General features: G+C 32.8%; 2 protein-coding genes across 9 annotated transcripts in view; one reads left to right on the top strand and one right to left on the bottom strand.

Annotated features, from left to right (window-relative positions):
* Positions 1 to 10899, bottom strand: part of LOC117118761 (kinase suppressor of Ras 1-like) — a 60092-nt gene extending 49193 nt beyond the window's left edge. For all 8 annotated transcript variants that reach the window (XM_033263453.1, XM_033263459.1, XM_033263458.1 and 5 more), the window contains exon 1: positions 10553 to 10899. In XM_033263453.1, coding sequence (XP_033119344.1) covers positions 10553 to 10750 — 198 coding nt within the window. In that variant the 5' untranslated portion in view covers positions 10751 to 10899. The remainder of the gene's footprint in view (positions 1 to 10552) is intronic.
* Positions 10900 to 10917: 18 nt separating this feature from the next.
* LOC117118762 (replication factor C subunit 5-like) lies at positions 10918 to 17630 on the top strand. The gene is made up of 10 exons (XM_033263461.1): positions 10918 to 11082; positions 11959 to 12023; positions 12297 to 12433; positions 13043 to 13196; positions 13530 to 13689; positions 14115 to 14196; positions 14600 to 14729; positions 15176 to 15253; positions 15993 to 16047; positions 16897 to 17630. The coding sequence occupies exons 1-10, from the start codon at positions 11057 to 11059 to the stop codon at positions 16991 to 16993; spliced, it is 984 nt and encodes a 327-aa protein (XP_033119352.1). The 5' UTR covers positions 10918 to 11056; the 3' UTR covers positions 16994 to 17630.
* The last annotated feature ends 331 nt before the right edge of the window (positions 17631 to 17961 follow it).

Here is a 17961-nt window from a genome sequence, read left to right on the forward strand (position 1 = left end):
TGAATTCTGAAAAGGCTATTGTCTGTGTCTTATACACATCTAGATGTGTATAAGAGACAGGGTTTACAATTAATGAATCAAAATATTAAAGTACAAAAGGACATATTTCAAAAAAATCAGGTTACTTTCATTTCCACCTTAGTCTGCATCTTGGGACACTTTTTTATCTGCAAGTCACAATATAGAGAAAAACCTGCAGGAAGGCCAAAAAAAATGTATACTTGTTTAGCGTCACCGCCCGACCCTGATTTTCTAGCTGTCTCTCATTTTTTTTTTTTTTTTTTTTGGTAAAAAAGTGCTGAAAATCGACTAAAAATGCTGATTAATAGAGGAAAAACGATCGTTTTTTCATCTTCAGCACAGGGAACAAGATGTGAAGTACGCCATCAAGTGTTTTCTTTTTCTGCAGAAAAAATAGATTCCCTCATACACTGTGCTTGTTGACAGAAATCGCGGACAATTTGATCGTAGGCATACATGTTTTTATTTGGTTAACTTTTTAGATAATAAACAATGTTTTAAATATGATGATAATAAAGTACTATGAAGAAAAATAATAGGTTACGACCTACGCTTCAATTGGCAGATGTTTTAGTTAGGCCTAGCCTAAGTACTACCTAACTAGGCCTAGACCCTTAGCTAGTAGTAAGTATGGCTAGGCCCACCTGGCACAGGCCTAGCCTAGCACTGCAGCAGTTTGCCTACGGAACCACAATGCTTATTAAAATAAATATTGTACAAACAAATCTTTTATGTAAAATTTAGTGTCTGTTATAGCCTTTGTAAAAAATTTGGCTTGGCACCAATGCAGTTTTTGAAATCTCTAGGCCTAAGAAGCCTACACATTAGGGCCTAGGCTAGGCCTAAGTCAGCAAAAAAAAAATCTGCCCTCCCCCTGCCCCTGAAAATTTCTGAGGGTGTGACACTAAGCAAGTATATTTTTTTTTTTTTTTTGGCCTAATCACAATTTCCTTGTAAGTGTTAACATGAATTTAGTATCCGTGTGTGCCTATGCAGTAGTAACCTACCAACTGCCTGACTAATGCATTTTCCACATAAATCCTGATAATTATGATAATTATTTATTATTTAAATATTTCGCCAATGTTAGTGCCTGTCATAAACCGTACTCCGGTTGCTTTTCATACAATAACTTAATATACTTTGTCATTAAATTGGCAGTGAATTCTGAAAAGGCTATTGTACAACAGTTAGAAGTAAGCAGTGTTCTGGGAGACGCCGCAGACAATTCCAAGAACATGAACCAATGACCCAGGATACAGAGCAATCTAGTTTATCTATAATGACAGGCTTATTAAAGCTTACGTGACTGTTCCTGGTCAACGCAAAGGTCATTCAATATCTGCCCTCTACAGTATAATCTACAGTTATTGCAGATCAAGACTTTCTACTGTAAAATGAAAAACTAGGCTTATAAAATTTTAGTGGCTTTAGTGTGGCACTTTTTTTAAGAAGTACAGTAGTTTTCATCTTCATACCTTTAGCTTATTATTAAATGGAGTTTAGATAGAAATTTTGATGGTATCTCTTTCATAGCATCTAACATTAAAAAATATGGTAAAACTATTAATGTTTAGTTTATTAGTATATTTTCATACTTCTTATGATTCCTGTGCATACCACACAGATCCATATGAAACCTGCGTCATAATTTTTTTTTCTCTATGCTACAACAAAAGTAATCCTCACTTTACTGACTAGACACAAAGATATTATCACAGAAGTTTAAATGATAATCTGTCAATTTTGAAACTGATAGTTGGTCCCTAGTGACAAAGAAAGCTATAAAGGTCAAACGACTTTGGGAACCGCCATGCTATGTGTTAGAGGGAGCCTGCTGAGAAAACACTACCACGGCTACTTAACAGTTCTACGTGAACTTATGACTTTCCTGGAAGCGGTCTTGTATTCATCGCTACACAAATACAATATAACATCGAATCAATGGTGAATAATTAAATGTTTTACATTTCTCCATCTCCTCCAACTACTGTAAGTTGCCATGCAACTATTGCAAACATATGCAAAGCAGTCCAAAACAATTTTTAAACAATAATTAGTATTTGTATAATTTCATGTAAGCACAATATGCAACTAATGAAATTGATAAGATATCACAAGTTATAATTCCAACATTAAAACAAAACTTCCTTGAAGCAAACTTCCAGGGATAGCAAATGCAGGTCTATTATTTTTGTGCTTTATTCTTTTTATACTGCAGTAACTTTTAGTAATCAAGTAATGTTTACAAAGCGGTACAGTAACATAAAATATTAGGAGAAATTTGAAATGAATAAGAATAAAAAGATATACATAAAAGTTTAATAACAACATCAATAAGATTCAATAACAATAAAATAACATAAACGTTAATGATAATCATTTAGTAAACATTGACTGTATAAATGGTAATGAGCTAATGTAAGGTCAAACAGGTACTTTGTAGAAAGGTTTTTCTTCATATACAATTTTTGTTTTATAAGAACACATTTTATAAGAACACTGAGGCTGAAATTGCTTAAAAATTAAGAACAAAATAAGAACAATTGAGGCTGAGGTAAAATGTCAAATGAGGTTTTTATTTTTGTTTTAATAAAAAAAAAAAAAACTACAGAATTATATCTGTACCTTATGTGCAGTAGGTGTACTGTCATTTGGGGCCATTTTTACCAGACTTTTTTTCTGGGGTCATTTTGCCCGGAGCATTTTTTCAGGGTCCATTTTTTCCGGGGCCAATTTTATTTTTATTCCAGCACAGTAGTTTGCTGCTGTACAATAATAATTGTCTATGTTTGAAAAGTGTGTAAAATAAGAACAAAATAAAAACATTTTGAGCCTGAAATCAGCCACAAAATAAGAACACTGAGCCTGGGCAAAATTTTACTGGTTCTTATTTAAAAAAAAAGAGAAAAAAAAGAACTGTACTTTCAAGTCAATTCACTATAAAGCATACTGTAGACTATTTTTTTTACAATTTAAAAAACAAAGGCAAGTTTTATATTTAAAATTAAATAGTATACTGTCCTCAACATAACAACCTGTGTATTTAAAAATTTAAAATAAAGTATTATAAGGCTTGGTGCAATAGTCACATCATTACACTACTCTTTATGTACAGTAAGTGTTAATGAGTGGAGAAGAAACTGCTAAAATAAATAATAGTTTTAGATTTAAGTAGGAAAATGATAATAGGCCTACAGATTCATTTAATGTAAATAGACACTGCTAGATTACAAAGAACACGCTAAAGTGGAAGCGGACGTTGACTGTCCGAGATTTTGCAATTCTGTTGTTAGTGTTTGTTTTTTTCTTATATGAAGTGCATAGAGTAGAAAAGCATTTCTGTATACTGTATATTACGTATAGTGTAACTTTATTAATTAAGAGTCAACTACATTTTCATGCTCCCTATTTTTCAAATTTGGTGTAAAATGCAATGGCTACAATAGTACTGACACTATAATGTGCAAATTATATTATGATTATTTTTAAAAAACCTGAATTCGTAGGCTAGTAGAGCAAATCCCTAATAGTGTTTGAGGTTAAAGTAATTTGCCAAGTTTAGGTACTGAGTCATGAGCATCATATTGTAGGTACTGTCTGCAAATGCTATGTGATCATACTGAGTCACCCTCTGTATCATTACAACACATTCCAAAAATAGTGAACAATGGGTGGTTAACTTACAAGCTTTTTACATTACTTACAATGACGTTAATTTTATGTCTTTCACTGGCCAAGTAATCATTAATCACATGTTTTTGTAATGTTAGTGTTAAAAAAATTAATTATATCAGACAAAAATAAATGCTTGGCCGCATTCTGAGTACTGTAATCGTATGATAAAAGATGCATGAATATTGCTCGGTGAATTTCTCCTCCCCTACTATGACCTACTGTAATGAGCAGAATACAAAATATATACAATCTATTCAACTTATGACCTGTGCAGTCTGCTTTTATATTGCGTGTATCGTTTAACCCCTTAATTACCCTTGCTTTCACAGAAACTATTACCATATCTGATTCATGGCATATAATTACCTTTAAAATTATCACTTTTTATTGGATTCAATTGGCATGTCAATCAATAACAAAATATAAGTTTAATGTCATTGTGCATAATAAAAGAAAAAAAAAATCAAAATCAAAATGATTTTTCTAAAAATTTATGCATGTTGGCTGCATACTTTAACCTGGTATACAGTTGTACTGTAAGCAGTATTCATGAATAAAGAATAAGGTAATTCCAAGATACTCAGAACCTGAAGATTAGAACTACTGTACACTAGCTTAAATAGCCCCGAGGAGCATCCACGTTTTCTTGTCTCTTCACTATTATCTAGAATTGAGAATGCAATTTGCTATAGACCTACAGTACAGTACTCAATGAAAGCTAATTCTCAGACTCTGCTAATGAAATAATAATATATTGACTGGACAAGTCTACTGTTATCAACATAATGCCCTGGTCATTCTCATAGCAAGCAGGCTTATGTTAATTAGGATTTCCTACTAGGTCCCTGGGAATCTTTCAGCTTTACATAATGAAATTCATTGAAGGTCTTTTTTTTTTTTAAAAGATTACATTATTGTCAAGCCTAGGGTCCACGTACTCTTGAGAGTGAACAAAAAATGAAGTCACCAAATTAGGTTACTTGGTATGAATTACTCTTTTTTTTTTCTGGTGGTTTCTAACCTCATTTTTCATTGTATTCACAACTGTCACTTTTCCTCACCATGGGAATTCCAAGTTTATATTATTGGCCTGCAATTAAGGTATAACAACAATTATGTATTAAAACCATTATTGTGTCATATTGGTAATACTGGTATCAGTATGGATCTTGTACTGTTAGACTGTACTTGATTGGAAGTTTAAAAAAATTCTAAAAAAGGACAAGGGAAAATTGCTAAACTCCTCAAACATCCCACAAACCACACTAACTTCCACACAAAACGCTGAGCTACATCATTCAAACAAAGTTGATAATGATTATGTAATTTATTTTTAGAGCATACCAAATGAGCAAGTAAAAAAAAAAATCATTCATTTCTGTAGAAAAAAACTAAAATGTGATGAGTTGTATACCCTATAATTGATAAATTTTTAAAACTAGATTAGGTATATCAATTTATACATACAAATTGTTCTTACACAGTGGTGTGTCTAAAGGTCTAGACAAAATTTGTATCATTTTATTTATTTATATTTTTTCATGATGATTCAAGAAAGACAAGAAAATTGTCAAAATGAAATGAAAGGTAGGAAATTCACTAACGAATCGACAGCAGTGCGAACTACTGTACCGCACTACTAGCCTATATTGTGTACTTTCAAAAATATCATGACTTCAAAAAATGTAAATCAGACTTTTCAACATTTTTATTATTAGGTCGATGATGGCTTTGCTCGTAAAATTGGTTATTTGTAAAAAAAAAAAAAAATTTTTAATCAACGTTTTAATGTATATTTCAACCTTCATTTTGTTATGACTTCCAAGAAAATAAAATAGGGAATAAGGCCAAATAAAAAATATACTTGTTTAGTGTCACCACCCAAAATCTAGAAAAAAAATGAATATTGTCCAGAAAATGCTCATAAAAATAAGCAGGCCTATTTTAAGCAGAATTAAAACAACGATTTCACCAACCTAGTGTAATATTTATTGTAGGCCTATTTAAAATGATTAATTTTAACCTGTTTTTGTTTTCTGAATGAAATTGAAAATATTTAATTTTTGGAACAATTTCTTTGTTTTGGTTTACTTTGTTCATGACGTTGAGTCTAAAATAATAGTAACTGGTAAGTAAAAATTGTGACTTCCAACGTTTTTATTATTTGGTTGATGATGGCGCCATCGAAACGAAACTTTGGTCATAAAATTGGTTATTCATTAACACAGAATTTTTTTTAATAAACTTTTTATTGTAGGCCTACTGTACTGTACGTATATTTCAACCTTTGTTTTTGTTGCTGGATTCCAAGAAAAGGTAAATAAAACAGGGAAGAAAAAAAATTAAAAATAGTAACTGGTATACCTGTACTTTAGTATAGAAGAACCAATGATACGCTTTATGTACCTGTAACAATGTGAAGTTTGCATGCCATAAAAAATTGGTCACCTTTTTCTTCTGCACCTTACAACTATAGTACTTATTACTACAAAAAATACTTGCATCTTAAGTTTATCTTTAGGTAACCCTAGAATGGAATTCTAATATTTTTTAGTAATAAAATACAAATTAATAAAATTGGTAATAAAAATAAAGTATTATATTTATACATGTTTACAAATCACAGTTTACTTACTGTTCAATCAGTTGCTGATCAATGAATATGAAATAGAGAAGGCCCAGGAAGAGCTTTCACATATATGGAGAGTCTAGACTATCTCAGCCCCACCATGGTTGGGGGCTGAGTAAGAAAATTTCTGAATATGGCACCTCTAGATGTCCGGAAATGCAGAAATGGCACTCTCAGACCTAAATTTTGATTAACATTTTCCTCTTTTTTTCATTTTTTAATAATTTAAATATTTTTTGGGGGGCCTGGGCCTGCTCAGTCCTTCTTTGAATCCACTAGACATACTACAATATTTCAGTGATTTGTATCCTTTGGAAAAGACAATGCCACACGCCAATTACAATAATATAATAATTATAGTATGTGTTTTGTTTATATTGATTTACTCTATGTTAAATTAAAGTATTATTAATGAACTCGTTTTTTAATTTGTATTGTATATATTTATGCTCTGTTTACTGAAAGTTTTATTTCAACCTATTATTGGTATTTTACACTGTTGGTTGAGAATAAAGAATAAAGAATAAAGTTAAACTACACAGCTACAAAGGTTGTGAATTAACAGGATGAGTAATATATAAAAAAAAAATCAATATATAAAAAAAATCAATAATTATCAAATAAAAACAAAATTACTTTAATTTTATGAATTGATTAGTGGACTGGTTAAATATGTAAAAGATAAATAATTAATAATACTTTACATGGGTACAGTTGCCAATGCTGATGGCTGTTATTAATTAAAAGATATTCTTTTGAATAGTGACTAGTACTACATGTACTGTAGCACTGTGGGTAAATTCCTCTAGTATGTTGTACAACACAATACAAAATGTTGCAAGATAGCCTTGTAAAAAGCTTTTTGCATACCAATAAAAGATGCCATTGAACCCTGTGTAATGGCAAGGGTCATGGCAAAGGGTTGGGGCCAACTCTGCAGCATCAAATCAATGAATCTTCATGTTCATTACAAGGTTAAACCAAACAAAAGCTCATCTCAGCTGCTTCTAATACAGATGCAGGCAGATAGCTCTATTTGCACATAGGTACAGGTAATTCTTTTCTAGGGTGGAAAGTTAATGGATAAAAAGGCCATGTAAACAAAATGTTTAGCATCTCCTATCTGTATTTCAGAATGTCAAAATTAATTTTAAATTTCATTAAACAATTGAAGATTTTTAAAATAATAAATTGCAAAAAATAAATAAAATGAATAGAAACAACATTTAATTATATTTGATCACCTCCTCCAATGATGACAACACTTGATCATTGCATGCATGGTTTCTTGAGAAAACTGTTGAAATATGTACAATGAAGGTACAATTGTAAAGAACGCGAGTCTATAAATTAACTTATTTTTCACTGATCAGATAAATAATGCTGGCATTCGACAAGCCAGATAGGCCTACATAATACATGGTGCTATTTTAGCACTACAAAATTTGTACTATTCACAAATTAGGGTAATACCCAAGCCCTAAAACGTTTATAAGCGTCTATACATTGGAAAATTTACAGTGCAGTCATGTATGCAGTACTACAGTACGTTTCATATATTGTTTATATTTGTAGTGATAATCTCAAACAACCAACAGTGATGGGTAGTCTGGGTAGATCGGCCACTATTATACAGATGATCAATAAATGAATACATGGCCTAGAGTTTAGAATGATTGAACTATGAATAAACATAAACAATTCACTGATAATCATGTATTTTACAGTTGATTAAATCATACTTAAAAATCAATGGAAACATATTGTTCTATAGAGCTGAAAAGACTGTATGAACTTTAGTTCACAAAGGGTTTAACAGAATAAATTAAGGATAAAAGTAAAGTACCTTTCTTTTTATAAAATCATAATCTTTAGACATCAAGAATTTAAGATAATTATATTATTATTAATATATTATAAGTAAAATAAGGATTTTTTAAAATTTCAAGATTCATGTGGACTACAACAACGAAAATGATAAAATGTTAGGTTAACCAAAAATGTAATGTAAACCTTTAGTTTTTTGTTTGTTTTTATGACTAATTAATATATTATAATGTAAATATGCACAATAATATATATTTCAAATGGTATGGATTTTTGGAACCTAGACACAAATATCTGCACCGACATTGCTGTTAATTAAAGGACTTTATTTCTTGTGTCATTATGACTTGTAGAAATATTTCTCATATGAATCATAACCAACACCTCAACTTTTTATAGTGGAAAAGATAGCGATTATTTGTTTGTATATATTGTCCCTGTGGAGATTGTCACAATAAATGAAGAGTAGGCCCCAAGGTACCTGGCAGTTTGTTTGACATTATCACTTGTCACCCAATTAACACAACATTTACAATTACATTCAATTACTACTACAACAACGGAGGAATTTCCTCCCTGCTACTACAAGGTGTGAACTGTAATGCAGGTCTCCCTCCAATTAAAGACCATGTTTGGGACCAGAGTTTCCATGGTGTTTAGCAACTTTGGTCTCTAATTAGAATAAAAATAAAGACATTGTTAATTTGAAACCATAGAAACGGGATCTTTAATTGAAGGTGGTTTTTAATTAGATTGTCTTTAATTACAGGGAGACCTACAGTGTATATGTCAAATAATAAATAAGTAAATTAAAAATGTTGTAATGAATGTTAATACCAAAACTTTAGTATATGAATGTTTTCATGATTAGCAGCATATTTATTATGACAACTGTATAAGGTTACAAAAAATGTCATAAAAATGTTTAAAACATAGTAAAGACGCTATAAAAATTTAGAAAAACATTAGTAAGTAAAGTATTGAATATATTTACATATTTTGAATGTAATCAATAAAAAATTATGGTGATTAATATCACATTTTTATTAACATTAAAGTATCTGTATAATGGCATAGGCCAATACTTCAAATGTATTATTAATTAAAAATTAGTTTTATTTTATTTATGTATTGAAATTCAAACTTTTAAAATAGCTAACATTAACAACTGAACTCAGAGAACCTGAAAGTATGCAGAGGGATACTGTAGGTAGAAATAAGCTCCCGCCGCATTTGTAAAATGTGGAATTTGCTATGTGTGTTCTACAAAATAAATTTACTAAATAAAATGAATTGCCTAAGACAGTAATATTGTACACCTGTACAGTGTTTATGCATTTACGGCCATATAGAGGTGCCATAAATTCTTAAAATATTCTCACCTAAGCCACAACCATGGTGGGGCTGAGGTAGTGAGGACTTCCCCTATGTAAGTGTCCTGCATTTTTTCCATTAGCTTGGCAAGTCTGTTACTGGAGTGCAAATGTGTGTAATCCATTGTTGGTATTGGAACACAATTTTAGTAAAAATTAGTGTTCAAATTGGGCCTTATTTTTATAATGTGTGGACAGATTTCTATGTTTCTATTTGTGCAGGGTAGGCCTATATATATATAGGCCTATTTCCTGTTTTTCCTGTTAGATGGAAATCCTCATAATCACCACCAAATAGGATAGTTCACCCTGAATTCATTCATTCATGTATGTTGTGAGAATTTCCTGTAGTGACTGTGTGCTGTTTTGAAGAAAAGTAAGAAACACAATTACAGTGAACACAAACAATAATTATATAGTGATTTATGTATTTGTAGTGATAGTTTTCTTTAATAAAAAAAATAAATAAAACATTAATAAATGATAAAAATTCAAGATAATTTCATTCATTAATAAGTAACTTACAACTAAAAGTACCCAGGCCTAGGCCTTACTCCTTGGTGATAATATTTTTAATGGACGACCTTCCAGTCCTGTAATTGTGGTTAGGCCTAGGCACATTAGGCCTAAGTCTACCTAGCTTACATACATTACATTTGGACCCTAGGGTAGCTAGGACTAGGCCTTACACTTACGGTTAAAGGGATAAGTATCCCTTTAACCGTACACTTACGGTTAAAGGGATAAGTATCCCAAGCTTTTTATCCTAAGCCATAGTAGCACCTCCCTCCCTGCTACTACTTTAGGCCTAGGCCTAGGCTTGGCCTAGTTCTAACTGTAGAAGGCCTAGGCCTAGCTAGTCAACTGCCATTTATTTTCATGATTGTGCGTACTAGGCCTAGCCTAGGGCCTAGGCCTACATAACTCTAATTCCACAGGCAATGCCATCCAGTATCGATGAATTGACTACACCTCGAACAGAAACACAATTAAGTACCAAGGCTAGCCTAGGCCTTTGCCTTACCTCAGCTGTACGAATTTCTTGAAACCCAATTTCTTGCGGGGTCCGGTCATTTGAAATCGAGGGATGAGTCCGGACCAGGAGGTCCCGGAGCTTCCGCAGCTGAGAAATCCGTTGGTCGATTAAAAATTGTATATCCTTCAAATTCGCGAGGGCTTTTTCCCCCGACGGAAGCCCGTTTTCGGACATTATCACCAGCATATACCAAGCTGGGTATGAATAATTTCCAGATCTTCAATTATTTTTCCAGGGTGAAGAAAATAAAAGTAGATCACTGCCAATGTTTAGTATCCAACAACTCCTTCCCATTCTCATAAGTGCAGGCAGACATTTTGGAAATCTACTTACGCATTGATTAATCACGTGACTAAGCAAAATGTTTGACGTCATCTTTAAATTTATCTGCCCTTTCCTGGAGGTGACCCATTTATTGTTGTAAAGCTGCGCGCCAAATATTCGAGTTGTTTACCTAGGCTATGCTGTGCCTGTGCTTTAATTATCACAATTATGTCGAGTTCTAGTAATTTGCCATGGTAAGTATTATTCAAAGAACACGCTAGCTTGGCCTAGGCTAGCTGAAAGCAGAGCTAGTACTACTACTACTTCTAGGCCTATGCCCTAGCTAGACGTGATGAGAGTAACACATGCAGGTCTAGGACTAGGTTCAACACATGCAGCTCAGGCCCGAGGAGGCCTTACTTAGGCCTGCCTAGGCTAGGCTAGTCCTACTGCTGCATGATATGCTGTCCACTGTGCTAGGCCGGCCAGATTCACACAGAGTAAAGGCTAAGTAGGCTTATGAACTGCTTGGCTAGTTTATGAATAAACTCACTCACTGCTAGGCCTGGCCATATTTTTTTAGATTTAAGAATTATATTTTTTATATATTTTTTTGTGATTTGAGGCATGTTGACCGTTGTGGCAAAATGGCTAAGTAATTGTAGCAAAAATTGAAATTCAGGGTTGTATTTTCAGATACATGTGTATGTAATCTTTAAAATGAGAGGTCATTCATTGAAATTGGACATTTCAAGCCTTGTTGGGCTAGTAGGCCTAGTTATTGGGAAATACAGCACTTCTTAGAGTCAAGATAAATATGATTTTTGTTGAGTAATTGACTTCCAAATTTATTTGTGCATACTTTGTTTAATAAAATTAACTACCAAAATAACATTAAATAAACAATTTGATGACCACTTCCAGAATTATAAAGATTTTGTGACATGATTAATTAGACATTAAACTGTTCATCTATATAGTAAATACAAAATTCAATTTTAGGCCATTTTTTGAGCTCCCATATTTTATAGCTCATTTAATTTATACTGGCTTGTGCAACATTTTGCCACGACATGCCTCTTATATTATTATTATATAATAATTTATGTTTTGATTTCTCCCCATTTTAGGGTAGAAAAATACAGGCCAAATAAGTTGGATGAGCTTATAGCACATACAGATATTATCAATACAAGTAAGTTTGCCATCCCATAAAAGACCATAGGGCGAGACTTTTTAATAAATACCTTGTTGCTTGAAACCACTGCCCACCAATAATGTTCAAAAAGGAAAACTTATCTTTTCTCTGCTAAACAAGTTTTGGAAAAAGTCTTGCCTAATGGTCTTGACTTGATCTTTGGAGTGCTGTACATGTTGCCAGGTTCTAAGCTTGATAAAACATTTGATGAACAAAACAACTGCAAGTCTGTAGTCGTTATTTAAATACCATATTTACTTTATAAAATAGTTAATCGTTTTATGGAGGAAGATCGCTTGCCTCATCTTCTATTCTATGGGCCTCCTGGTACTGGAAAGACGTCAACCATTCTGGCATGTGCTAAGCAGCTCTACGCACCAAAGGAGTTCAGTTCAATGGTTTTAGAGGTAACATAGTTTGAGTCACTAAATTCAATACTGGTATTAGTTCACAAATAGATGGTTTAGCGGTAAGGCTTTGAACTTTCAATTCAGAAGTCGTCTGTTGGAGACCAACGCTGGTCATACATTGCATATTCTTCAAGGAATACTGATTTTGGGTTTCTAGTTGTTTCTTAATTTTCTTAATACAGAAGTCTTATTAGATAGTATAATACATACTCCAAGTATCGAAATGCACGCCATCGTGTCGGGATTCAATATTTCGACATTAATTATCTTATCATCTTATTGTTATGTAAGTTTCTGTTACATATATGCATATATGATCAATGATATAAATAATAAAATAATTAGAAAAATATGTCATAATTAACATTATACAGGCCTCCCTCCAATTAAAGACTATTTTTGGGACTGGGTTTTCCAAGTTTAGCAGTTTTGGTCTCTAATTAGAATAATAAAGATAAAAAATTTTTGTTAGGTTGGGACCACAGAAGAGTGGTCCTTAATTAGAGGGAGACCTTTATTATTATTTTCTTTGTTTCACAAATATAGATGGCAGTCTTCATAATAACTATTTAAGTTCCTGATCCATTTTCTTTTGTCTTTTAATAGTTGAATGCATCTGATGATAGGGGTATTGGCATTGTTAGAGGCCCAATACTCAGTTTTTCAAGTACAAGGACCATCTTCAGGTCTGGCTTTAAGCTCGTGATCCTGGACGAGGCAGATGCCATGACATCAGATGCTCAGAATGCACTCAGAAGAGGTGTGTTTTTGTCCTGACAAATGCAGTTTAATTTTAGAATACTGTACTGTACATTGTTCTCATTTATAGAGGGCGCAATACTACATTCTATCTCAAACTGAAATAGAACAATATACTACTGTACAGTGCAAAGTGTAGGCATATATGTTATATATTTCTACTTAGCTATTACCTATCTTCTTTCTGCCATGTTCCGTATAAGGCTTGGTTTCTGTAATAAATGATTTAACTGGTTTTTTTTTTTCTCTTATGAAACATTTAGTGTGCTTAAAGAGAACTATAACACATTTATGATATTACAAAATTTGAAATTAAATTTCTTTTGTTTTTTAGTCATTGAAAAGTACACAGAAAATGTTCGTTTCTGCATGATCTGTAACTACCTATCCAAGATAATCCCCGCCCTTCAGTCCAGATGTACTCGATTTCGATTCGGACCTCTTGATCAAGTTCAAATGATACCTAGGTTAGAATATGTAATCAAACAGGAAGGGTAAGTTAGGAATGACCTATTTATATTGCTTTAATGGGGGTTCTCTAACTTGGGCTTCCCTTGTAAAGGACATACTGCCACTCAAAAATCTCCAGAAAAAATATTAATGGACCTACACTTAGTCGCAGATCAAAAATGAAATTTTGTTTTCAATGATTTACATTAATTTTACTACAAAATTCCTTAAATTTAGTAGAAGAAATACTCATTCCAATCATGTAATTGTTAGAGTATTTTCCGTTATCAGACATTTTCCGTTATGACACGTTAAGGTGCTATCTGTGTTCCTTTGTTCTCAATTTCATGAGAATATGCAATTAATTAGATTATTCAGGTCACTTATAGATTACCAACAAAGTACTGGTTTGTGTAATTTACAATCTTCTTGATGTATATTTTTTTGTTTACTGAATTGGTTTTTTTAGAGTGGAAGTAACCGAAGATGGAATGAAAGCTTTGATTACTCTTGCTACAGGTGACATGAGAAAGTCTCTTAACATGCTACAGGTAATTGTGAAGACAGTGATGGGGTGGGGGTCCAAGCCTGTCTGTCAGGGGAATTCCCACTGGTGCCACCACTGTTCTGCTTTAACCCGGGCACACACTGCACCGAAATTTGCCTGCCCAAAGATTTCATGCTAACGCAATGGGACAAGGGGCATCCGCTCAGTGTACCATCGTCACAAAGAGCGGTGATTAATCTAAGGTGCAGTGTGTGTTCGTTGGTACCAGGATAAACAACTTAATCTGAAAAAGCTAACAGCCAGAAAAACACCCAACAAAAATGGGCCTCTTTTGTTTTCATGAAATTTGTTATTACTTAGCCTAATAAAAGAGTACTCAAATATATGATCAGAAATAAACCGTACCTAATGCAGAAATAAAAAACATCGTATGATTTTGATTTCAGAGTACATCAATGGCTTACGACGTTGTGAACGAGGAGAATGTGTACATGTGTACAGGACACCCTCTCACCACCGATATTGAGCAGATGCTCAACTGGATGCTCAATTCCGACTTCACGTCAGCTTATAATAGTATCCTTAAAACAGTATGAAAATTAGTGGCATTTGAACATGTTTAGGTGAAAATCTCATATATAATAAATTGTAACTGTAATGTTGGGCACTGCTTCACAGCCAATTTTAGGGTGCCATTCAGAATGTTTCTGTTTTCAAAAAGCATAGGACAGAATCGGGCTCATCAGAATTATAACAATCATTTTCTATGATGGTTTGAAAAAGAAAAAAAACATTTTTCCCATTGCACTCATAACACTTCAATCGCAGAGAGCAGCTTAGCTCAGTCGGCTAAGCTGGTGGTATCCACTGTGTGTGCGCTGAACCGTGGAGACCTCTAGATCCCAGATTTAATGTGTTTAGCTGGAGGGCTGAAATACAAGTTTCTCGATAGCACACCATCTTTCAGTTGAGACATTTAATTTCATATTATACAAATATTACTCCTTAACAGATAATGTAAGATATTTTGAATTTAAAAACCCTTAAGGGGTTGGCATTACAGGACATCCTAACAGAAGTTCATACATATGTACATAAAGGTAACAACATAACTATTTTACATTCATATCATTTTCTTTTATTATGTATAAATAATCAAAAAATTATTTATGACAAAGGTTTATAGAAATTGGATAAAGAAACGCTTCTTCTTGATAATTATTGTACACTGCTTATAAAAGATTGACAAAGTGGCAAATAACTTATAAACTTTAAAACAATCATGACACCATAAATGATGCACATGTCTGGCGTATGCTTTAGTTTTAATTTGCCATTGCTAGACCCAGTGAAACTAACATGTTTCGGCAGGGGTCAACTGCCATCATTAGTGGGAAGACTGCATGCAGGCAATCTTATTTATGATAGTGACACATAGTACTAGATGTGAGTTGAACCATATTGAAAAATAGAGTTGACAAAACAGTTCATGAATCAATATTATAAAGACAATAACGAATAAGAAAAAGAAATGAATCAAAAAGTTAAATTAACATGGTACTCTATAGTTGTTTGTTGAGAGAGGGCTGTTCAGATTGTATGTGTAATACCTCCTTGATTTTTAGTTAGTATTTGGAGGCAGTGGAGTCAAGTATTTGGAAACAGTCCTTATTACAACATTGCCTACATCTGATGGAACTATTCAAATGCTTGTAGATATGGGAGTACTTCTTCACTGCCAAGAGCTCACGCATGCACATTTTGTACATTGTTAGATTTTCAGCAAACTAACCAACAGTGCAATTAAAAGAAAGCTTGATTACTCTGTCTTATTTTCAGTTGAATTACCAGCAAATATTCGAATCCATCTGCTCGAAAAAATGGCTGATATTGAGTAAGTTTGATTTTTTTTTCAGTGAGCACAAATGAACTACCAAGTTTTTTATGTTACATGTACAGTAGTTGTACAGTAGAACCTCGATTTTACGTACGGTACGGGACCGGAGGGCGTACGTAAATCGGGGATTCGTAAAATAGAGGTTGGGTTAAATTTGTGGTTAACCTTTGACCTAATACGTACATAACGCCCAATAAACGTATGCATGAACGAACGATGTTACGTACTGTAGGCTAGACCTAGCCTCTAGGAGTTTTTCCATGGTTTGCCACACGAAACTAAGGAGGAAAGCAATTATTTTGAGCACCATCGGTAGTTGTTCATCTCACTCAGTTTCACATGGTTTTAGATTATAACAACCGGTATTAGACTCAATCAACATTGCTGTTTAATGAAAAAATGTTGCATTATGGTTTGTTTATTGTTATAGTTTATGTTACAGTCTTTTTACTTATGGTTGCACTGAAAAGGGCCGTTTGCTTTGAATATTTTCGGGGTTTTTGATGGCGTCATCGTCAATACGAGGCGTACGTAAAACCAAGGGTTCGTATAACTGGGGTACGTAAAAACGAGGTTCTACTGTAATTATATTTTCTTGATGTGTATGATCATTACATTCATTCATTAAATTGGTATACTTACAGTTGTCAAAACCATCATGGCAGTAAACTGAACTGTCTTAATTTGTACAATACAATAGTTTTACAGTAGACTAGCTTTTACATTAAATGATTAAAATTGACATTTTCAAATTCATTTTTAACTCACTGCCTTTCAAATTATATTAGTAAATATTGTATGTGCCAATTTTTTCCCCAATTCTGTGTATTTCTATAATCCTAACAGATACCGCTTAGCATCTGGAACAAATGAAAAAATCCAGTTAAGCTCGTTGGTGGCAGCCTTCCAGATTGCAAGAGATTTAATCGTGGAGCAAGCCTGAATACAGACATAATGAGAGGAAACCAAATATATTGCAAACGAACGAGAGAGGTTTTAAGCTTAAAATTAGTGGCAAGGGAGCATTATTCTCCATTAAGTGTAGGCTGAACATGACATCTTATAATGAAAAAAGACTACAGAGCACATCCATTCCTTTATCAAACCAATTGTGGCCACAAGACAAGACTATTGGATACAACATGAGCATATATGAGTGCTGAATAATGAATATTCTTTCTATATTAGAAACCAAATTATTGCTATTGTCTATATTGTATCAAAATGTAAATGATTTTTTTTTGTAAGGAAATTTTGTATTAAAATGCAAACCTTGGATATTTTTGTGGTAAATTTTCTATGAATTACTCTAGTAAAAATTGGAAAACCCCATTTTCCTTTAAACTGTGTGGTTCTCCTTCGCTACTTTACAGATATTTTTATTTATTTTAAAAAACAGCCAACAGGAATGCTTTGTTCCAACCTACAGGTGAAAATTGCCAAAATAAACACCTTAAATTTAATATCACTCGGTATAAAATTCAAATTAAAAACATTTAAAAAAATTATAAAAATTATTATTATTACAGTATTGTAGGTATGTAACAAGAAATAGATATTATATGTGTTGTGGTAAAAAATGGAAAATCCCAATTTTCTTTGAAACAATGTTGTTCTCCTTCACTAATTTGAAAATCCTCACAACTGTATCAATTACCAGCTAAGTTCTTTTTTGTATATCTCTGAAGTAGTAGATATGATGCTGACATCATTGTGAAGATAAACATCCATGAGGGAATTAATTTAAAAAGGGGGTTTGAACAAACATGTTTATATCAAAAACAATATAAATCATCAAAGGTACACATAGTGTTTAAATAAGGACATGATGGAACATCGTAGGCTACCCTGTAGCTTTTCAACGAATATTCGTTGAAAAGCTACAGGGTAGCCTACGATGTTCCATCATGT

This window comes from Anneissia japonica, unplaced genomic scaffold, assembly GCF_011630105.1.
Source record: "Anneissia japonica isolate Jap-2015-1 unplaced genomic scaffold, ASM1163010v1 scaffold2069_len581484_cov189, whole genome shotgun sequence".
Classification (NCBI taxonomy): Eukaryota; Metazoa; Echinodermata; class Crinoidea; order Comatulida; family Comatulidae; genus Anneissia; species Anneissia japonica.